At 43.6% G+C, this 23593-nt stretch overlaps 1 protein-coding gene across 2 annotated transcripts in view; it reads left to right on the top strand.

The window, feature by feature from the left end:
- LOC101833350 (signal recognition particle 54 kDa protein) overlaps positions 1 to 21970 on the top strand; it is a 64592-nt gene extending 42622 nt beyond the window's left edge. Inside the window, exons 1-5 of one of the 2 annotated variants that reach the window (XM_005080502.4) lie at positions 8553 to 8790; positions 14505 to 14678; positions 18107 to 18173; positions 19833 to 19930; positions 21724 to 21970. In XM_005080502.4, coding sequence (XP_005080559.1) covers positions 8710 to 8790; positions 14505 to 14678; positions 18107 to 18173; positions 19833 to 19930; positions 21724 to 21930 — 627 coding nt within the window. In that variant the 5' untranslated portion in view covers positions 8553 to 8709 and the 3' untranslated portion in view covers positions 21931 to 21970. Of the gene's footprint in view, positions 1 to 8552; positions 8791 to 14504; positions 14679 to 18106; positions 18174 to 19832; positions 19931 to 21723 lie in introns of those variants that run through there. The other variant, XM_040743076.1, reaches the window with a different exon arrangement.
- Positions 21971 to 23593: the final 1623 nt, after the last annotated feature.

Genomic DNA, 23593 nt, shown 5'->3' with positions numbered 1-23593 from the left:
GTGGAAGAGGGGAGGGGAGAGAAGAGCAGACAGAGGGAGAGAAAGACAGAAGGATGGGAGGTGGGCAGGGCCCTTTTAAAGGGGAACACAGTGAATATGCACAGGAGGTGCTCTTAGCAGCTGCAGCTGAGGGCCTATCCTGTCAGAATCCCAAGGACAGGCCAGTATAGATGTTTGAACACTAACAGCTGCCCTGTCTACCTTTGGCTGGTTTTAGGAGAAATGCTGAGGCTAGTCTGGAACACAGTGACCAGTCTCCTGCTTCGGCCTCCTAAATGCCATAATTACAGTAAATTGCTTTTTTTTTTTTTTTTTTTTTTCTCGAGACAGGGCTTCTCTGTATTGTTTTGGAGGCTGTCCTGGAACTTGCTCTGTAGACCAGGCTTGCCTCGAACCCACAGAAATCCGCCTGCCTCTTCCGAGTGTTGGGATTAAAGGAGTAAATTGCCATTCTTGAAAAGTGTTCGCATGAAGAATGCAGTTTGGCTGGGCATGGTGGTGCATAGGGGGCTGAGACAGGAAGACCATGAGTAGTTGGAAGCCAACCCAAGTTATATAGACCCTGTCTCAAAAACCAAAAGTGAAACAGAATGCAACTGATTCTGTGTTTTGCTTAGGTAGAGATATTATAGCCAATAATTATTGTTGAGTAAAGGACTAGGATTTCTACTGGGCACTGTATCCTGGAAAAATTACATAGTTTGTGTTCTGCAGACTTGACATAGCAAGGTGTAGCTATAGAAATCTGAAACTAGAGAAAATGCTAATTAAACTACACACTACCTTTTCTGGGTATTTTGTTTGGACTAAATAAAGGTAAATGAGGTGAACTTTTAACCATAACATCCTGAGTGCCTTCTGCATGGGTTATGCTATTTTTATGTCTGATTTGAATTTATTTCTCAAAAAACGAAACAGTGGCAAAAAGGGCAGGTAAAGATCAGGATGCCCCTGTGTCAGCATATTAATAAAGGTTCTCTAGAGTCATATATGACATATGGTTTATTGGAATGACTTACAGGCTTCAGCCCTACAATGACTAACTGTGAATGGAAGGTCCAAGAATCTAGTAGTTGCTCTGTCTCACCAGGCTGGGTGTGTCTCAGCTGGCCATTTTCTGTATGGAACTATGAAGAAGTAGGATCCAGTGCCAATAGTCTACAACTCAGGATTTGGATTGATTGTTGTTTTTTGTAATGGTGTCTATTCGTTGTGTAGAGTGAAGCCTTTTCCTCCGCCAGCCCCTTGGGCTCTGCCACAGTTGCAGTCCCCAAATAACACACAAGACGCTGTATTAATTATGAAGCTGTTTGCTTGATTTCTTACTGGCTATCTCTGAACTAAGTATTTACTCCATAGTTGTTAATCTAAGTATTTCTTTTACCGGAGAAAGGGTCTGGACTTCTTACCTCTATGGTGGCTACATGGTGACTCCCTGTGTTTCTCTCTCCCAGAGTCCTCCTCGACTCCTAGTTCCACCTATCTTGCTTCCCTATTGGACAACAGTGCTTTATTCAACAACCAATAAGAGACAGATTTCAGAATGACATCTCCCATCAATGTTGCAAGAAGTTTCTTTGATGGGACTGTCTTTTGCCTGTGGGTGCAGGACAAAGATTTAGAATGTAGTTAGGAGTTACGTTGGTTTAGTAAATTGCCAGTTGTAAGTTCTCAGAGATCTGTGACTTCACTAGCTCCTGGGTAGTTGGCTAGGTTTCCAGTGTCAGGCATAGTCTCCAGTCCAATCAGAGAACTGTTGGTTACCACCAAGGTATGTGTGCCACACACGGCCCATGTAAAAGGGGAGAAAGGCCTGAAAGCAGGAACAGCTGAGAATTCACATCTTAGTCTGCAAGTAAGAGGCAGAAAGACACTGACGACGAGAAGAGGCTTTTGCAACCTCAAAGCCTACCTCTGGAGACACATCTCCTCTAACAAGGCCTTCCTCAACAGTCCTGCCAACAGACCAGGTTTTGAAGCTTATGAGCCTGTGGGGACCATTCTCCATCAAAACACAACAGAGCCAAACCCAGGTAGGTCTTACTGAAGAGCAGTAAGTCCCCTTAACTATTCTCCAGGCCCCAAATTCCTTAAAAAACTAAATTCCAATTATGGTGTAGACCATTACAGTATTTTATCAGATGTCATCTTAATGTCCTCTGCTTTGGGATTGAAAGTTACTGGTGCGGTTAATTTGCATCTCAGTTGCTAAGAAATTAGTTTAAACTTTACCTCTAGATGAGTTGTTTAGCCTGTGCATGTTATTGTAGTAGTTAGGTGTTGTATGCACATGTTATATGCTAATTTCTCCCAGTGTTTTACAAGGACGAAGTGCTTACTGCTGAGTGCCTGCTCACCTATGGGCTTAAGCTAATTCCCTGCACTGACTTATGTTTGTACACTGTGTGAAGATCATATTTCTGTGGTTGGTTTAGTAAAGAGCTGAATGGCCAATAGCTAGGCAGGTTAAGTGGGAGATTATTGAGGCTCAGGGGAGATGCCAACTAAGATATGGAGGGAGTCCAACATATAGAATGAAAGAAAGGTAAAAAGCTACATAGTAAAACGTAGATTAATAGAAATGGGTTAGTTTAAATTCTAGGAGCTAGTTAGGAACCTAGCTATAGGCTGAGCTTTCATAATTAATAAGTCTCTGGGTTGTTATTTGAGAACTGGCAGAACAAGAAAGATTGTTACACGGTAGCAGAGTGTTGATATATAGGTGACTTTATGCTTTTAGAGTGAAACTATACCTTAAAAGGCAGTATAATTCTTAATATTTTATTAATGTGAGCCTATCATGTAAATTCCTTTGGACATTCTTTTTTCTTTTTTGAAACAGGGCCTCACTATGTATATGTTATCTTGGCTGCCATTGAATGCACTGTGTAGATCAGATTGGCCTTGAACTCACAGAGATCTTTCTGATTCTGCCTCCTTAGTTCTGGAATTAAAGGTGTGCAGCACTGTGCCCAGCTGATATGTATATCTTATATTTGACAACTCTCATTTCTTTTCCCCTAGTTTAGCCTCACTTTGCTTAAGAGACTCTTGTTAGCCTAAAACAATGAATTTATCAATACTGGCTGGATCATAAATGTTTTTTTTTAAAAGATAAGAAATTGTATATAGTAGTGCTGCTAAGATATGATTGAGGTGTGCCTGGCATTAAGAAATGCCCAAAGTGGCGGGGTGGTGGAGGCGCATACCTTTAATCCCAGCACTTGGGAGGCAGAGGCAGACAGGTCTCTGAGTTAAAGGCCAGACTGGTCTACAGAGTGAGTTCAGAACAGGCTCTAAAGCTACAGAGAAACTGTCTCAGAAAACCAAAAATAAATAAATAAAAATAAGAAAGAATGAAATGCCCAAGTAAACACAAACATGCCCTGTAGACACAACACCATTGTACTGCTTTCAAGAAACAGAGCACTCAGGAAAATGAAGCTTGGGAATATGCTAAACTCTGAGCAAGGGAATGAAGAAAGGAACAGAAGCAACAGGAACAGATCGCCAGGAGATGTAGGTTGTCCTCCATGGGAGCTTACAGTCTCATCTGTCAAAAATAAGAATACGTTGTCAAAAGGACCCTGAGAAAAATCCAAGCCCGGCAGTGGTGGCTCAAGCCTTTGATCCTACAATTTAAGAGGCAGCGACAGGCGGATCTGAGTTTGAGGCCAGCCTGGTCTACAGATAGAGTTCCAGGCTGTTAGAGAAACCCAGACTTAAAAAAAAAAATGAGAGAGGGAGTGGAGAAAGGGAAGAAAGAAAGAAAAAGAGAGAAAGGAAAAGAACTGCTCTGTCAGGGCAAAGAGATGGGTCAGCAGTTAAAATAATGAGTGCTCTCAGGATCCAGGTTCAGTTCCCACACCCAAATGGCAGCTATCTGAAACTGTAGTTCTAGGGGAATCCACCATCCTCTTCTGCCAACAATACATGCAAGCCAGACACCCATACACATTAAATAATACTAAAAGGAAAAGAGTTGACATTCTGGAACTAGAGAGATGACTCACCAGTTAAAAGCACAGGCTGCTCTTCCAGAGGTCCTGAGTTCAATTCCCAGCACCACATGGTGGCTCACAGCCATCTGCAATGAGATCCGGTGCCCTCTGCTGACTTGCCGGCAGACCACTGTATATATAATAAACACACAAAGAATGGACTTTCCAGTCTGGTAGTGGTGGCTCACACCTTTAATCCCAGCACTCTGGAGGCAGAGGCTATTGGATCTCTGTGAGTTCGAGGCCAGCCTGGTCAACAAAGCTACAAGAGAAACCCTGTCTCAAAGGGGAAAAGTAAAAAGGAACATTTTTGGGTTTTTTTTGTTGTTGTTGTTTTTTAAATACAGGGTGTCTTCGTGTAGCCCTGGTGGAACCTTAACCAGGTTGTAGACCAGGCTGGCCTTGAACCCAGATATCTGTCTGCCTCTGCCTCCCTAGTGCTGTGATTAAAGGTGTATGTTAACACTAACAACCTGTATTCCTAACACCTTTTTTTTAACCTAGAGAAAACAAGGTGAAACAGCCTACTTGTGGGAATATTTCTTTTTAATAAAAAAAAATGATTTATTTTATCTGGGTGGTGGTGGGATATTCCTTTAATTCCAGCATCCAGGAGGCAGAGTTAGGTAGATCTGTGAATTTGAGGCCTGTCTAGTCAACAGAGTGAGTTTCAGGACAGCCAGAACTACACAGAGAAACCCTGTCTCAAAAAAGGCCAAACAAAACAGAAGAAAAAGTCTTCATTTTATGTGCATTGGTGTTTTTGCCTGCTTCTTTGTGTGAGGGTGTCAGATCCCCTGGAACTGGAGTTCCAGATAGTTGTGAGCTGACATATAGGTGCTGGGATCTGAACCTGGGTCATCTAGAAGAGCAGCCAGTGCTCTTAACCAATGAGCCATTTCTGTGTGTTTTTATTAAGCTCGATACTCCCCCCCCCTTTGGTCATACGTTTGTGTCTGTGCATATGAGACTAGGAGAATTGGGTCCCCTGGAGTTAGGTGAACCTGCAGCCCGTGGGTGTTGGGAACAGGTTCTTCGGGAGAGCAGCATGTGCTCCTGACTGTTGAGTCCTCTCTCCCACTTCCTGTGCACTTTCCCCAGAGATAAGCTCATGTCCCCAAGTGAGAGAAGTCTATAGTGATGGCTACCTTTCACATTGTAAGAGTTATGCTTGTTTTTCATGCTCTTAAAAGTAGTAAGTGCTGGGTGAGGTGGTGCACGCCTTTAATCAGAGCACTCAGGAAGTAGATGTAAGTGAATCTCTGAATTTGAGGCCAGTCTGAGCTACACAGTTTTGGACCAGCCAAGGCTACATAGTGAGATTCTGCCTCAAAATGTAGAAAGGGTGGCTTGCTTAAAAGACACAAAGGAAATGAGAATTATTGTTAGAGATGATTTCAACTTTTATTCTGTTCTTGGCTAGTTAAGGGGCAGTAATATCAGCTATTACCAAATGAAACAACAAAGAGTTGAACATTTTTGTTACTTCATATGGTAGGAAATTGGAGAATGAGCTCAATTACTTGATATGTGCACTTGATTTTTATAAAATTGGATAGTTATTGCCGGGTGTTGGTGGCACATGCCTTTAATCCCAGCACTTGGGAGGCAGAGGCAGGTGGATCTCTGTGAGTTCGAGGCTAGCCTGGTCTACAGAGGGAGTTCCAGGACAGCCTCCAAAACAATACAGAGAAACCCTGTCTTGAAAAACCAAAAAAAAAATTGGGTAGTTACTGGGTTGATAGAAATGGTGTATGAGCTTGCCCTGAGGCAAGAAGACATTATGATTAAAGATGAGTAATAGAATTCATGAAAGATTTATATTTTATATATATATATATGTATATTTGAGATAGAAGATCTTGCTATTGCCAGACTTGTCTTGAACCTCCGGACTCAAAAGGCCCTCCTACCTCATCCTTCTGCATAGCTGGCACTGTAGACAGGTACCATGGTGCCTGGCACTACTGAGGTCCTGGTCTGCTCTTTGTCACTTGTGCTGTTGAGCAAATTAACCTGTCACCTGTTCTCATCTGTAAAAGGTGATAATTAAAGTGTTACTTCAGAGTTGTGCTAAGAGAGAAGCACTAATACAAGAAAAGACCTGAACAGGGTTTCTGATATAGATTGGCCTCCATAAACGGAGCCATTGCTTTTGTGTAATAATTTTCCGTATGCCTAAAAATCAGCAAAAATGTAGGCTTCATTATCAATCACCATTATCAGTTGCAGGGCTGGGGATTAAACCCAGACATAAACCCAGGCAAGTGCTCTATCTACCACTGAGCTATATTCCTTAACCTGAAAAAGAGCCCCAACTAAGTATATACATATGCATATACATATACATACATACACATACATATGGAGCTATGCAAAAGCCATAAGAGTGTGTTTGATGAATATCCACGATTTTCAGCTTTTGTTCAGCATTATTTTCCTGTTTTTACACAGTGGGTAGATCCAAATTTACCTTTATAGCTCTGTGTGCACCAAGTTCCAAGAATAAGTATGCTTTCTATGAGGTTTTTTTTTTTTTTTTTTGGTTCATGCTACAGTTTCCTTAAATGACAGTGTGAAAGGAGAAATATTTTGGCATGTGGCTTCATTGCCTACTTTCATTTAGTTGTTGCTGAGACAGTTTGGAAATGACTATAAATGCTCAAAATAAACCACTTGGATTGCTTCAAAATTCTGTTGCTTTGCGTTGTTGATTTATAATAAATTGTTCTTCAATTTCATGTGTTAAAAATCTATCTTAAGAAAACATTTCCACTTCATCAAAATATAACTTGAAGTTTGAATTTTCAGTAAGCATGGTTGGTACTTGTAAATCATGAAAATAATTCTGATTCAGAAGTGAAAATTGTAATTTAGTGTTTGTTAATTTGCAAACAGCATGTGTTTATAGATATCTACATTTTAATGATGACATTATTGACTGCCCCCATACCAGTAAGAGGGAAGAGACTTTGAATACATACAGTGTAGACTATGATGTGTATATAAGGTCAGTTCACAGAATGTAACAAGTGGCTCTTATTTTATCACAGTTTGGTTTGGATGTTTTGTTGGACTGTCCCAGTTCTTTGTTTATGCCACTATATCGGATCAGATCAAGAAATAATTCATTTACTTCAAACAATTTGATTGTATGTATAAGCAGTTTTTCAGTGGAGATTTAAGGCATTGCTCTTTGTTACTGTCTTTAGATTGGATAAGGATAGGAGTGTAGAAGAATATTGGGCAGAGTGAGAAGGTGGGTGCACTGTAGGGAAGCATCTGTGAGGACCTTAGGGCCTGCTCCTGCCACTCTGAGTAACACACGTGTATTGACTTTGGGGGATGTTTTTGAATTGTGACTGGCATGAAATACAATTTAAGGCTGTCAAGAAGCCAGGTTTGTAATCCCAAGGCTGACAGGCAGGAAGATCCTGAGTTTGAAGCTAGCCTGATCTACATTTGGGAAAAAAAAAAGTGTGTGTGGAAAGCAGAGGGGGTATGGGCTCTGAAAGCACATGTAAACTACAGGCAGGGGACTTTGGATCATCACAATTCTGTAGCCAAAATAGTGTGTTTTATTTTTATAAGCATCATCATTTGAGACGGTCTCATGTAGCTCAAGTTGGCCTCAAGCTCACTATGCATGGAGGTGTTCTCTTAACCCCTCTTAGGAGTGTTTCAATTACATGTGAGAGCCACTGTGTTGGACTGTATTTTATTTTCTGACTTTTGTTCGTATTGGTGAAGATGATCCTGGTTCGTGTTGTTGTTGCTTTTGTTTTTGGATGTTTTGTTTTATGGTTTTTCAAGACAGGGTTCCTCCTGGCTGTCCTGGAACTCACTTTGTAGACCAGGCTGGCCTCACCCAAGTGCTGTGATTAAAGGTGAGCACCACCACCACAGGCCAGCTGAAGATGACCCTGTTAAGAAAAAGCTATTTCCCTGGAGATGCTCCAGCTAGCGAAATGTCTAAGTGAGGTAGCAAGTTAATGCCTCAGCAGTCTTTGTGGCACTTGCCTCAAATCCCAGCACACAGGAAGTGGAGTAAGGAGAACTGTAAATTCAAGTTCACCCTCTGTATAGGGAATTTGATACCAGCCTGGGCTATGTGAGACCTTATCTCGAGAAGAAAATCACGAAGTCTTGTAGTAATCATTAAAGAAATTATGATTTCTTTAATTTGAACACTGGGAAAAATAAAGTTTGGGGGCCCCACACCTCTTTACACACACTTTCCTATAGTAATTAAAGTACTCCCATTCTCCAGCATCCTACAAGCAAAATTCACCCGTGGAGTCTTTTGAAGGACCAATCCATGAGGCATGGAACATGTAACGTGAATGGCGCGTTTTACAGCTTTAGAGCCCGCACTCCTCAGCTATCAACAGGCACACAGTTCTGGTTTTACCAGCTCAGAAACCGGTGTGTCGGGTCTCCACCCAGTTCGCGGCTGCCGAGGGCCAGGTGACCCAGTGACTGCATCCAGCGCGGGTAGGGCGGTGACTCGCGGCGGCCACGCCCCCCGGGCCTCGGAATCGGCGGAGGCTCCGCCCCGCGTCCGCACTCCGGGCGAGCCTTGGCCGGCGTAGGAGGCTGGGTGCTGCGGCCCCGGTGGTCAGGGCGTCCCGTGGGGGCCTCCGGCGGCCAGTAGGGAGCGTTCCTCGGATCACCCTTCGTGTCGCCGCTGCCCGGGCCGGCGCTGACGATGGACCAAGAGCCGGGCCGCGCGGCGGCGGGAGAAACCGAGGCGGCGGCCGCCGCGGCGTTCGGAGACACGACGCGGCAGGTAGGTTGGCGGCGAGGGGTAGCTGCTGCCTCCGGTGCAATCTCCGCTGGACATTTCGGGGTTCCTTCCGGTGTCCCCAGTTTGTTCAGACAAGGGGCGGCTGCCGAGGAGGGGCGCCGCGGCCTCCGCTGCCCGGGCTTTCCGGGGTGACGCTCCAGCCACCGGTTGCGAGCGAGAGAAAACAGGCGTGTCCCGGAAAGGCTGCAAAGTCGCCGAAATTCGGGCGCGGCAGCCCTGGGCTGCTGGGTCTGCGGGGTCGGCCTGGCGGTGGCGAGGGCCCAGGGGTCAGTGAACAGCAGCAGATGCACCACTGGCGGCTACTGTTTGTTCTGCCAGCTCTCTCTAACCCAGCTCAGGGCCCAGACTCGGGAAACTGTGCTCCCTTGCTCGCTCTCAGGCGGAGTCTCAGCACAGCAGTTAGGTTCTAGTCTTCAGTTCACCTGCTCCTTTTATTGACGTCTGGGGATGGGTGTTATCCCCAGTTCACCGGTGAGATGGTCTATACAGCCCTACACAGACATGAGCTAACGGCAATTGTGAATCACGAGTTTCTCAACGGCTACCTTAAAACAGTAAAATAATCCTGTGATACTAACTTTAATATATTTAATCCAGTATATTAGAAACTTTTCAACATGTAAGTAGTAAAAATGACTGATGAAGTGTTTTACCTTGGTTTTAAATTTTATTTGCAAGTGAGTGTTAGGCGCTCGGTCTGTTGCACCAAACGCTTTTATTCTTTGAGCCATCGTTCTCTTCATACTGTCCCCAATCCGGAAGACAGTTGTGATTGGCCACATTGTAAATACAAACTAGCCGCTGGTGGTGGTCTTTATCACCACTGGTTTAGAAGAAACTCTTTTAAAACCTACTGCAGGAGTGTATATAATTTTGGCTATTAAAAACTTGGAATTGCTTCTACTTCATGAAAGAAAGGTGCCTTTTCAGTAGCTTCATTTTTGAAAATAAGTACTTGAATGTTGGTTAGACACGTCTCCAAAACTACAGGTTTCTGACTTAAGGAAGGTTGCCGCCTGGGTGAGGCCAACCTGGATGGGCTGCCGTGTTGAGGGCGAGATGCTTGAGGGAGACCCTCACTGTTGCCCACCAGGCTGGCTTGCAGTGTCCCTTCAGGGGTGTGGCCCCGATGTGCTCGCTCTCACACTGCTTCTGCAAAGGAAGTGTATCCATACTCAGAGCACCTGCCTGTTGTTTCAGGGTGGCTGCTTGCTTGGGGTTAACAGCATTAAGTTGTGCTAACTTTTTCCTGGGGAGGCACAAGTACAACTCCAACCACCCAAGATGGTCACCAGGGACACACTAAATACAAGCTCACACTAAATACAAACTCATGGCCTCACAGTCCATCTTGGTGAGGCCATGAGTTTATTGGGCCTAGTACAGGTAAGTTATTCACGAGTGGGGGGGAGGTGGCCCCAGACAGCTGTATCACCTTTAGGTTCCACCCCATCATGGGTGATGAACTTACAGGGTCTCACATTCAATCAACCTTTCACTTCCGTATAGTCTTGAATCTTCCAAAATTGCTTGTAGTTGGGAGAAAGGAATGATAGCTGAAATTGAAGCTTAGCGTCTCCAAACCCTCCCTTCAGGAGTGTTAACAGTTCCGTCGACATTAATAGACCCGAGCACTCCAGTATTATGCTTTAGTTGCCGAGGCTAAGGCTCATTTGTTACCATCAGAGAAAAAAAAAAGTGCCAGACCACAGTGTTTCCATATGTGTGTGTATCCACATGTGTTCCGGTTGCTGAGGAGACCAGGAAGAGTTGATTGCCTGACATGGTTGATGGGATTTGAACTAGGATCGGTTCAAGAGCAAGTGCTCTTAACTGCTGAGTAACCTCTCCAGCCCCAGTTTTCATAGTCTTGATTTAAAACAGTAAATACTTACACAGTAAAGGTCGTAGAGGAAAAGGTAACCCTCACAGGAATACCCCTTAGGCTTTACTTCGAGTTCCTGTTCAAAGGACAGAAGTATTTCTGGGTACACCTTGCGTTGCTTCCTTGTTAGTACAGACTTGCATCATGGATAGAAACTTCTGCAATTTTTTTTAATCTGACATTCCTGAAGTAAAAACACCTGGGAACTCTAGGGGTTTACCCAGTTTGAGGAAGAGGTCTCTGAGAAGTCAGTGTCGAGCTGGGAGGAGGGAGACTTAGGACATCTTACGTTCTCACGTTGGTACAGTGGAGAAGCTCCTTCTGGGCCTGGTAGCATACCTGCAATCCTAGCATTCGGGAGTCAGAGGCAGGAGGATTGCTCTGAATTGGAGGCCAGCTCGGGCTACATAATGAATTGTAGACAAGCCTTGGCTACACAGTGAGACCCTGTCTCAAAAAAGAAAAGGGCTAACCTGATGTACCATGCAGGCAAGGAGTAGAAAGGTAGACTCCGCCAGTGTTCTCAGGCGTCAGTCAGGCCACCTAGGATCCGATGTGACATTTTATACAGACTCTTTTCTGAATAGACTTAGTGGAATCTCAGCATTGCCCCACTGAGGAGCTCAGGTTTCAGCTCTTCATTTATCTAGCACCTTTGTCACTAGGCAGAGAGGTTCTACTGTTACTGCATGCCAGGGACTGTTGTCAGCCAGAGGATAGGGTGCCTACCCCAGGCTGCTAAAAACCTGGTTGAGGTTTTAAAAGAAGGCCTGAGTGTTGTGGGCATCTACAAAAAGGCAATTTCCTTCTATTAAAAACAGGTCTTGTAGCCTGATGTGGTGACGCTCACCTTTAACCCCAGTAACCAGGAGGCAGAGGTGGGAGGATCTCTGTGAGTTGAGGTCAGCCTGGTCTACACAGTGAGTTCCAGGACAGACAGGAATACAGACAGAAGGAGGGGGGGAGAGATGTAATTTGTATAACTGGCAGTAAAATATTTTTAAGGTTTATTTTATGTGTATAAATGTTTTGCCTTTATGTATTTATGTGCACCATGGATGTGCTTGGTAGCCAGGCATTGGATCCCCTGGATGTGGAGTTACGTGTGGTTGTCAGCCATGATATGGGGGGCCCTGTATAGGAACAGCACCTGCTCTTCCCTACACAGCCGTTGATCCAGAGCCCCCCCCCAAGTAAACTATTCTCATATATAGGCTTAGTATCTGTAAAAATGAAATGTCTGGAATAGTCAGAAAATAGTTTTTATTTGTAATTGTTGAAAATTTTGTACCAAGTTTTTCCTGGCAATGCCTCCCCTCACTGCCCCATTCCCCGAGTTCAGGTTGGAAGCACACTTATGCCATGAATTGTCTCTCATAGGCCAGGAGCCAGATCCAAGCACTCATTCATGTCATGCTAACTTTTATTGGAATCCAACCATGTGCATTCATTATACGATGTTCATATAAGCGGATTCTCTCTGCCTGCTTTGCAGATTTCATTAATGAAAGACACTAACTGGTCTGCAAAATGTAAGATATTTACTACTTGGCCTTCACACAAAGTTTGCTTGAAATTATAGGCCTAAAATTTGAGATTTACTATGTCAAAACAATGGTTAGTTTCTATTATGTGCATGGGTGTTTGGCCTGCACCTATATCGGTGTGCTTGCTGCCCAGAAGAGGGTGTCAGAGTCCCTGGGTCTAGAGTTCAGGTGTTTGTGAGCCATCATGTGTGTACCTAGACCCTCTTAAGAGCAATAAGTGCTGACCTGTCTCCATGTCCCTCTTTCCGTTGATCTTTCAGAATCTGATGCTGAGATTCTTGGAGTTCAGGCTGACCTCAGATTACTGTGTAGTGGAGGCTGACCTTGAACCTCTGATCCTCCTGATCCTTCCTCCTAAGTGCTGAGATTGCTGTCTTAAGTCTTTTATATGAAATGTGATAATTAGAACAAGGCAAATGCCACTGGAAATTATTACATACCAAGAATGTCATTCAAAATTTGGTTTTATACTTATGCAGTTTTGGTGCTACAACCCACCCCCCAAGAAAAAAAAAAACCTCTAAACAAAACAAACTTGTGACTCATGTTTCGGGCTTTCTCTTTTGTAGATTTCAAAACTTGACAAAAGTCAGGATTAACAGAAATTTTGTGTTAGTTGTTATGATTTAGATAGGACAAGTATAATGACGAGTTCCATCCTTGGAACATACTTTTGAAAAATAACTTGTAATCCCAGCACTGTGGAGGCAGAGGCAGGTGGGTCCCAGGGCTTGCTGACCAGTCTGCCCTCCTTGGAGAGTTCAGGGCCAATGAGAGACCCTGACTTAGAAACTAACAATGGTGGATAACATCTTTGGTCGGCCTCTGGTGCCATGTGCCAACACATGTCACCCCCCCCAAACACACACACACACACACACACACACACACACACACACACACACACACACACACACACACACACACACACCTACCTGCCTTTCCCAGGCTGTGAATAATCCCACTACTTGGTTGATGAACAAAGAAGGATCAAAGGTTCACAGTTATACTCAGCTCTGTGGCAAATCTGAGATCAGCCCAGACCAAACACACATAACAGAACAAAACCAAAACCTGAGTAAATAATTCCCCCGGAATGAAATTTGGAGGCGTTTAGAATCCCACACACAAGCACTTTTTGTTTGTTTGTATTGGATTTTGTGTTTTGTTTCTGAGACAGGGTCTTAGAACTCACTATGTAAACTCATAGAGATCTGCCTGCCTCTACCTTCAGAGTGCTGGAATTAAAGGCGTACACCACCACACCAGTCTCCTCTCCTATAAGTAGTCTTGAAATTTGTAGATCTTTGTTAAAAAACTGTTGCCACATATATACTAATGACCACATTATCTGAAAATTCAGGTATAGAACACTGAAGGCTTTTCAGGTTTTATTTGGCACAGTGTTTAAATTTTTCCCTAACCCCCCAGGCTAGAAAGATGGCTCAGCAGCTAGGAATTCTTACTGCTCTTGCAGAAAACTTACTAGCACCCATGTGGTGGCTCTCAACATCCATAGCTCCCAGTCCCGGGTGTCCAGTGGGAGCCAGGCATGCATGTGGTATACATGCGTATTATGCAGGCAAAACATCCTCAGACATAAAAATAAATCTGAAAGAGAAGCTCCCCCCATTTTAAACGCCTTCTCCACAGGAGCTCTTGATGTCTGTAGGGACTTACTGAATTTTGGCACCTTCTTGGCCTTAAAAGGATTTAGGACTCCAGAAGTTTGTATAATTTTTAAAAGTTGATGAAGGATTTGTCTAATTTCTTTGATCTGTAAAATAAAGCAAACAGGGGTGGGAGAGACTGCTCAGCAGTTAAGACCACTGACTGTTCTTCCAGAGGACCTGAGTTCAATTCCCAGCATCCACATGGCACCTTACAACTGTCTGTGCTCCAAGATCTGACACCCTCACACAGACATAAATGCAGGCAAAACACTAATGGACATGAAATAAATACATTCATTAAAAAAATAAAGCAAATATCTGTTAGGTATGCAATGAAAGAAAGACTCACTCAAAACTCATTTTCTTGGGCTGGAGAGATGGCTCAGAGATTAAGAACACTGATTGTTCTTCCTGGGGTCCTGAGTTCAATTCCCAGCAACCACATGGTGGCTCACAACCATCTATAATGAGATCTGGTGCCCTTTTCTGGCCTGTAGGCAGACATGCAGACAGAACACTGTATACATAATAAATAAATAAATCTTTAAAAAAACAACAACAACTCATTTTCTTAATTTTTCATTCCTATAGATAAGTAATGAAAGAGGCTTTGAGAGTGTGGAACTGGGAGTCATAGGAAAAAAGAAGAAAGTTCCGAGGAGGGTCATCCACTTTGTTAGTGGAGAAACCATGGAGGAGTACAGCACTGACGAGGATGAAGTCGACAGTCTGGAGAAGAAAGACGTGCTGCCCACCATTGACCCGGTGGGTGTGGTGCTGAGGGCGGGCCTCGCTGGCTGCGTTGGCCGGGTTTTTGCTCCTTGAACACTGAAGGGAAAGGACCATTTGAAGTTTAAATCAGCTATCATCCGTTACGCTGTGGTAGAAAACGTTATGTCTTACACACTATGGATGGAAATATTCCCAGCATCTCAATGGCCCACTCCAGTTCCGCTTCTTTGTATCAGGTTCCTCATCAGTGCGCATTTCAGTCCCACAGTTCATGGGAAGGAGTGTCCTTCAAGGGAACAAGGTTCATTATCCTGTGTTTACAGTGGGCACTTCTGAGAGGCTCTGGTTTAGAAGCAGTGACTTCCATAAACTATATGCTAGCGGGAATATAGGCAATAAACAAATAAATGTTCTATGATTAACTAGGCTCTCAAAAGTGCTATAAATAAAATAAAACCTGGAAACAAATTAGAGAATGTAATAATTCTATTTAAAACATGCTAATTTTTATAGGGTTTAGCTCAGTAAATTTTTGGCTATAAAAAAAAAAATCAATCCTGGCTAGGTTGTGGTGGCGCATGCCTTTAATTCCAGCACTCAGGTGGCAGAGGCAGGTGGATTTCTGTGAGTTTGAGGCCAGCCTGGTCTACAGAGTATATTCCATAACAGGCAAGGCTACACAAAGAAACCCTGTCTCAACCCCCCCAACCTCCTAAATTCTAAATTCTCTAGTACAGAAGATATTTAAAGGATTGTACAATATACTCAAGAGTAGCCAGCCATGTTGATTAGTGGTAATCCATATAGTAGAAGCATGTTTGGATAAATGTTTTCCTTTTAGAGGTACTCTGAAGGGGTTATAGTTGTCTGTAAAAATGTTTGTATATGTCCCTGTTTTTAAAAGGCATTGTCAGCTGGTATGGCAGGAGGTAGAGGCAGGAGGATCAGGAGTTCAGGACCAGCCTCAGCTCTAGAGCAAGTTTGAGGCCTGTCTCAAAGGAAAAACAAAAACAAAAAAACAACAAAAAAAAAACATTGTCTCAAAAGTTCCCCAGCATCTAAGTAGAAACAAAAGTGGCACATTGTTAGTCAGGTGGTGGTTAGCATGCCTTTAATCCCAGCACTCAGAAGGCAGAGGCAGGCTGATCTCTGTGAGTTTGAGGCCAGCCTGGTCTACAGAGGGAGTTCCAGGACAACCTCCAAAACTACACAGAGAAATCCTGTCTCAAACAAACAAGCAAACAAACAAAAAGCTTGTTTGAGGGGGGCTGGAGAGATGGCTTGGTGGTTAAGAACACTGGCTGCTTTTCCAGAGATCCTGAGTTCAATTCCCAGTAACCACAGGTGGCTCACAACCATCTGTAATGAGATCTGGTGCCCTCTTCTGGCCTGTAGGTGTACATGCAGAACATTGTATACATTAAAAAAAAAAAAAAAAGCTTGGTTGAATTCCCACTTACAGGCCACACAAATACCCCTGTTTAAAGAAGTTAGCATATTCCTCACAGATATGCAGCCACAGTCACATCAGCCATCTTGAAAAGCTTTAGGTCACTGTGTACCCTCCAGGTCCTACCTCATTCCTGGCCACCACTAACCTTTCTGTCCATACCTAGGTTTCCCTGTCATGAACAGATATGGCAGGGCCCAGGTGGATGGCGGGGAAGGGAAGGCTACACTCTACAGGTACTCATTTGTGCACATGATATGGAGGAGGGATCAACCTCAGATGTTGTTCCTCAGGAGTCAAAGTCTCTCACTGGGACCTGGAGCTTGCCAGCTAGGGCAGCCTGGCTGGTCAGCGAGCCCCTGCAGTCTTCCTGTGTCTCTCCCCAGTGCTGCGATCATTCCTGGGATCTGGGGATTAACTCCTGTCCTTAGGCCTGCATGGCAAGTGCTTTACACCCGCATTATCTCCTCAACTCCAGCAGACCTACTTTTCATCACAGGATGACCTCTACTCAGTCTTCGGAGACCGCATCCTCTGTGTAGCCCAGGCTGGCTTGCCTCAAATGTAAAATGTAATTATTCTGGCTATGCCTTCCAAGTGCTGGGATAAAATTATAGGTATGCAACATCTGGCGCCACTCAGTCTTCATAGATGTTCTTGTTTGGCTTCTAATGTCTTTATAATCACAAATGTATCTTTTCTGAAAAGATTATGAACAAATTTCTCTTTCTCCTTGAAAGCAATTGAACAGTAAGTATTAATGTATCCAAATGCAGGCTCTATATAAACAAAAGCAGTGGTTCAGTGAAGCATGCCTATAGAGTCAATCCTTTCAGTAAAAGCACTGTTATCTTAGGCAGCCTTCACGCAAGCGAGAACCAAGATTAGTTTGCCGTAGGAAGCATTCTGCCAGCCGTCCTTGCCAAATGCACTGCATTGTCTTAGGGTGTATATGCTAGTCCCATTTTCTGTATTGTTTTCTTTTTTTTTTTTCTTTTGAGACAGGGTTTCTCTGTGTAACAGCTCTGGCTGTCCTGGAAATCACTTTATAGATAGATCAGGCTGGCCTTGAACTCACAGAGATCATCTGCCTCTGCCTCCCGAGTGCCGGGACTAAAGGCATGTGCTACTACTGCCTGGCTATACCAGTCCCATTTTTATCCTTTAAGAGAACAAAGCAACCAACTGTGATGTTGCACGCCTTTAATCCCAGCACTCAGGAGGCAGAGTCAGATGATCTCTGTGAGTTTGAGGCCAGCCTGGTCCACAGAGTGAGTTCCAAGACAGCCAGAGCTGCAGAGTGAGACCCTGTCTCAAAGTAAGTAAGTAAGTAAGTGAACAGCTCATACTTTCAAAGTAAGTAAGTAAGTGAACAGCTCTTACTTTCAAAGTAAGTAATTAAGTAAGTGAACAGCCCATACTTCCAGTTGTTATTTTTCACCATTGAAAGCTCATTTGCTACGCCCTTATTTACTTTAATTTCCCTAGCAGAATTTTCCTGCTATAATGTTTGTTATAGCAGCACACACCTTTAGTCCCAGCACTTGGGAGGCAGGGACAGGTGGACCTGGTCTATAAGAGCAAGTTCTAGGACAGCTTCCAAAGCCACAAAGAAACCCTATCTGGAAAAACCAAAAAAAAAATGTTTGTTAGGCATATCTGCAAGGTTCTTTCTGTTGATAGTACACCCTCTTGGATATGTTTATGAAGAATAAAGACAAAAAAAGCAAAAAGACAAGACAGAAGGTAGGCTGTAGAATTTGTAGGTAGTACAGACTGAGTTACGGTGCTATCATGCTGCTTTGGCCCTTCCATGGGTTAAGTTGGTGGTAATTATATGGAATACAATGAAGTATTCTTGTGGAATTTGGGTAGAAATATTTACGTTTTTATTTGACTGGATTCGTACCTATGGAATACCTTATATGCCTACTGATTATTTGACCAGTGCACTCTGGTCTAAAGATGGTGAATATGGAATGAATGTTGCTAATCTGACTTCTTGTTGCAGACAAAACTTCCCTGGGGCCCCTACTTATGGTTTTACATGCTTCAGGCTGCCACATCAACCCTCTCAGGTATTGCTCTTCTGTTTGAAAAGTGTGTGATTGCTCTACTAAGTTTTGCACACAGAGGCTTTACCAAATGGGATGTTCCCACTGAAGCAGCAGCAGAATAAGAAACTACTTTGTCCTCTACAGGTAGCCAGCTAACACCGGAAAATATTACTCTAGCTTGTACAGATGGTTTTCAGTTTATAGTTGTATTAAAAAACAAACTAGGGCCAGCAAGTTGGCTCAAGCAGGTAAAGGTATTTGCCACCACACTGACAAGTAGATTTGATCTCCAGAAACCCCATCAGGAAAGGAGAACTTATTCCTAATGAGCTGGCCTCCACACAGTGCACCACCCCCTAAGTCATAATGAAACAACCCCTGGAAAGTGGCAGCATTAATGTAGACAAGGTTGTCATATTTTAAACCCTGTCACCATCCATTCTGTTACTTTACCATTTGGTTTCCTACTGCTGTTAATTTCATTATGTCTCATTCCTTATTCTAAAGCCTTATTATAAACCATTCGTATTTTAATTTTTATTAGTATTTAATTTCTTCCTGGTATGTTAGCATCTTACCATTTTATTGTTACTGAGTTATAGGGTGCTAAGAACTGAACCTCCCCTGTACATTCCAGCAAAGACTTCCACGGAGCTGTGTCCCAGTAGTATTTTACTTCTTAAACTGAAACGTAGCTGATATTTGAAGGAAGTGAATTATCAACCTATGTAGTTATGGTAATGATGTTTAAACCACAAAATTTACTGTTTGCAATGAACTACTTGATAATGTCTGTCACTTTTTTATTAGAGCAAATCATTGCTAGTATTTGAGTCAGCATTTACTGAGCATGTATTGTGGTCGAGACTGTTTGGTGTGACAGAAGAGCACAAACTTTACACAGATTGGATGTTAGCTCTTTTGTCTGCTTTGACACCTTCGTTACATCAGTTAAGCCTGACCTCTCACTTCCTGCCAGAGCCTTCTGTATTAGGTGCTGATTTCGGTGGGGCAGAATACATGGCAAAAGCAAGCTAAGGGTTTGTTGTAGCTCACAGTTGAAGGGTACACACCATCCTAGCGAGGAAGCCACAGCAGGACCATCATCCCTTTCGCCAGCCCAGTGATATCCTAACCTTCTAATAGCGTGTTTACTAAAGAAAGACCTCTAACTGAATATCACTGTACCCGATGAGAAGCGTGTAGCAGAACTGGCTGGCCTAGCACGCATCTAATAACAGCACTATGGAGGCTGGTGGAGGACCTCTGACTAAATACTCTGATACGTTTGCTGCATAGTGAGACACTGCTTTTTTTTTTTTTTTTTTTTTTTTTTTTTGGTTTTTTTCGAGACAGGGTTTCTCTGTGGCTTTGGAGGCTGTCCTGGAACTAGCTCTTGTAGACCAGGCTGGCCTCGAACTCACAGAGATCTGCCTGCCTCTGCCTCCCAAGTGCTTGGATTAGAGGCGTGCGCCACCAACGCCCAGCTTGAGACACTACTCTTAAACATGCAGAAATAGGAATGTGAACAGACAGGTGTCCAGGATGGAAGGGAGGAGACAGGGTGATAAAATTTATTGGGTTTAAGGATAAAACATTAACTTTTGTATTCTTAGTATTACATAAAATGCTCAAGAAATGCTTATGGTATCGTATGTCTCTTAACTTTTGTATCTTTAGTGTGTGACTTTCTTGGCGAGAAGATTGCGTCTGTTTTGGGCATCAGTACCCCAAAATACCAGTATGCCATTGATGAGTATTACCGGATGAAGAAGGAGGTGTGTCTCCTTTTCTCACTTTATTCACGGTCTGCCTGAGGCTTGATGAGCCCCACAGTGAGTGTGTGGGCACTGTAGGAGCCCAAAAGGTAGCTCCTGGGGTTTGTTTGTTTGTTTTGTAGTGCTAGGCATCAGACACAGGGCCTTACACATACCAGATGAGGGCTCTACCACAGAAGATAGCTTATTTAGTTTATTAAATTAACAGATTATGCCAGGCATTGGTGGCTTATGCCTTTAATCCCAGCACTCCGGAGGCAGAGGCAGGCGGATCTCTGTGAGTTCGAGACCAGCCTGGTCTACAAGAGCTAGTTCCAAGACAGCCTCCAAAGCCACAGAGAAACCCTGTCTCTGAAAAAAAAATGAAGAAATACCACCCACTCTGTGTAAGTAAGGAGGTAGTTACTGAGTTCCCCACGCCTCAAATCCCTGTTGTCATGAAAACTGCATCTCCTCTGAGGGTTAGTGCACAAATGCTCAGAACAGCACCTAGCGTACCTTGGCAAGCACAGGTAACCCAGGGGGGAGGGGCCAGTGACGAATCTAGAGCAGAGCAGGTCAGGTGAAGCCAGAAGAGGTGTGAACACAGGGTGGGTGTGTGTTCACTAAGTAAATAGCAAGCGGTCATTGCCGAGCTCAGTCTAGAAAGATCACCTTTATTCAGTTGTGTGGCTTCAAATGTGTTTTTGTTTTACTAATTTATTTTTATGTATACAGTGCTCTATTTGCATGTATGCCTCTCCACCAGAAGAGGGCGCCAGATCTCATTACAGATGGCTGTGAGCCACCATGTGGTTGCTGGGTATTGAACGCAGGACCTCTGGAAGTGCAGGCAGTGCTCTTAACCTCTCTGAGCCATCTCTCCAACCCTCAAACATGTTTTTTTAAAAAAAAAAAAAAACAAGAAAACACTGCGAGCTTGTTCAGTCCACTTCAGAAGCTTCTGGACTCTGTCCCATCTCAGGATGGTCCTCCCAAGAGGTCACTCATTCTGTACTGACTTGTATCTCAGGGTCTAGATATAGTGCCGCCTCCTCTATGACCTGAATGGTTTCGAGCGGCCTCTGTGCTGCTTTCTGTAGCTCGCCCCTCTACATGTCTTAATTTCACACTAGACTGTAAAGTTCTTGAGGGCAGGAACTGGGTGATCTATCTGTACCTTGATTAGGTGCTTAGGGAAAAACTAACCATGCTATACCATCTAATGAATGAACCAACCTGTTAACTAACTAGGAGGACACCTTATAATTAAAGTGTCACAGTAGTTAATACAAGTGTAGTAGTAGCTAACTGTTTCTTTGTTGGGTAAGTTAATTTAGCTAAGAAGTGCTGGGCCATCCCCCCCAGCCCCTGTAGGTTTGGAGGCTGTCCTGGAACTCACTCTGTAGACCAGGCTGGCCTCAAAATCTCAGAGATCCACCTGCCCCTGCCTCCCCACTGCTGGATTAAAGGCGTGCACCACCACCACCCAGCTGGGCCATTCACCTTTAAAAATAACTATTTTACTTTGAGAGTAGGAAAGGCAGGTTTGTTTTGGTGGTGGTAGTTCTTTCAATTCTCTCCCTCCCTCTCCCTCCGTGTGTTGTGCTAGGAATCAAACCTAGATTCTTATGTGTATATTAGGCATGAACTTTACCACTGAGCTACACCACCCCAGAAGTATGTCTTAATTAGACATGACACTAAAGTTTGAAGGAAAAGATGCTACTGAGAGAAGAAATTTGTTCCCTTTTGGACATTACTGTTTTAACTACTGACATTTCCTTTTTTTTTTTTTTTTTTTTTTTTTTAAGGAGGAAGAGGAGGAAGAAGAAAATAGGATGTCCGAAGAAGCAGAAAGACAGTACCAACAGAACAAGTTGCAGGCTGGTTCCATTGTCCAGACAGATCAACCAGAAACGGTGGTGTCCAGCTCATTTGTGAATATAAATTTTGAAATGGAGGAAGACTGTGAAGTAATTAAGGAAAGCATACAGCAGCCAGCCTCTGTCCCACCATAGATGAAATGACTATATAAAGTGTTAAACCCTAAAACACCAATTAGGAGCGTTTTACATTTTGTTTAGTGGGATTTAAAATAGCTATTTATATTCTAAATTATTAAGGGGAATCTTTCTTCATTCTTATGCTGTTGCTATCACAGTCAGATCTAAAGTTGGGATGTTTTTATGACTAATTAGTGGTCACACACACCCCGCGCCCCCGCGTGTCCCCCCGTGCTGGGGAACAAACCCAGGGTTTCTGTCACATACGAGTTCTCTATCACTAAACCCCAGTGCTTTGATTTTAAAGCAGTCTCTTATAAAACATAAGGACATTTCGCTGGGCATGATAACACACAGTAGGGAGGCAGGGGCTGCTGGTTCTGTGTCAATTCTGCGTCAACATAGTAAGCCCCAGCCTAGCCGTGAGTGAGATCCTGTCTCAAACCAAAAACTGAGGGCACTGGACATTCAAAGGGGAGTTAAATTGTTAAGATTTTTGGCTTTAGAGCATTTGTTTAAAACCAAAGCCCACAAAGGTAAGTATTGATTACTCATCTTTGGCGCTGATAATCCTGACAGCTTCAGATGACAGTACCCTACATGGTCTCATGCCATGCCGTCCTTGCGTTTGACATGCCTGGCCACTACTTTTACACAAGGATGGCTCAGTGTGTAATAAAAGGAGCAAGATGGAAGCACCATGGATCCCCTTTTGTTGAGAATATTTCATGCAAAGTGTTGAATGTATTACTCTAAATATTAAGATGGGTTTTCACTTTCACTACAAGTTACTCGTCTATTTTCAGTAGTTAATAACCCGCTCTGATCACAAATTAACACGAGTTACTAAATGACTTTTTTAGCTGTAGTCAGGTGTTGATCCCTGATGACTATACCTACACGGCTGGCACCTTGGGTGTGTCATACGTACTCAGCCCTTTCTGCATCACAGGCAGGGTAGCTGGGAGATGAGGAAGTGGTAACAGTTTGGTTTTGTTCGCCATTCTGAAGTCACAGCAGTAAGCTGGACAGTTGATGTGAACCAGGTTTGGGCCTTTCTCTCCTTACTACGTTATCCTTTACAAAGTTGTGCACTATGAATCTAATTTTAAGAAATATTCCTAAATATGTGTTCAGAACCTTCCATCTGTGTAACTTTGATTTATACCAAATGTGGATAAAGAGAAATGTGGACAGTGTTTTAGATGCTGATCTTTTAAAAGCCTCACAGCTTTTAGGAGTGGACACTTACACACTGGCCTTCTAAGTAGCGTGATGCTTTCCCTCTTCAGGGTGTGCAGTTCATACATGGATAGGTGGATGGAGACCTGCCAGTCGACCTCTCCATAAGTTCAACAGAAAGCTGGATTTTAACTAACTATGCAAAGTTTGAGTGGAAGCTTCAGTTGGACTGAAATCTGTAAGGCTCAGTAAGTGTGGAGTCTTCCCTGGAGTTGTGAGCGGCTGGTGAGCTCCCTTCATGGGTTAAACGATGTGACATAGTCCTTAGAGGTTTATCTTTAGATTGTGTAATTAGGGTCACTATCAGCTGCAGTTTACTAAAAGCCAGTCTTAGTTGATAGTTGCTGAAACATGCTGGCCTGACCTCTTGTCTTGGTGCAGTGCCGACACCTCAGACACTTCCCTGGTGATGAGGCGAAGGCGGGAGGTCTAGGGA

Source organism: Mesocricetus auratus, unplaced genomic scaffold, assembly GCF_017639785.1.
Source record: "Mesocricetus auratus isolate SY011 unplaced genomic scaffold, BCM_Maur_2.0 Super-Scaffold_15014, whole genome shotgun sequence".
Taxonomy (NCBI): Eukaryota; Metazoa; Chordata; class Mammalia; order Rodentia; family Cricetidae; genus Mesocricetus; species Mesocricetus auratus.
Note: the sequence above shows the minus strand (reverse complement) of the source record. Positions and strands in the feature narration are given on the sequence as shown.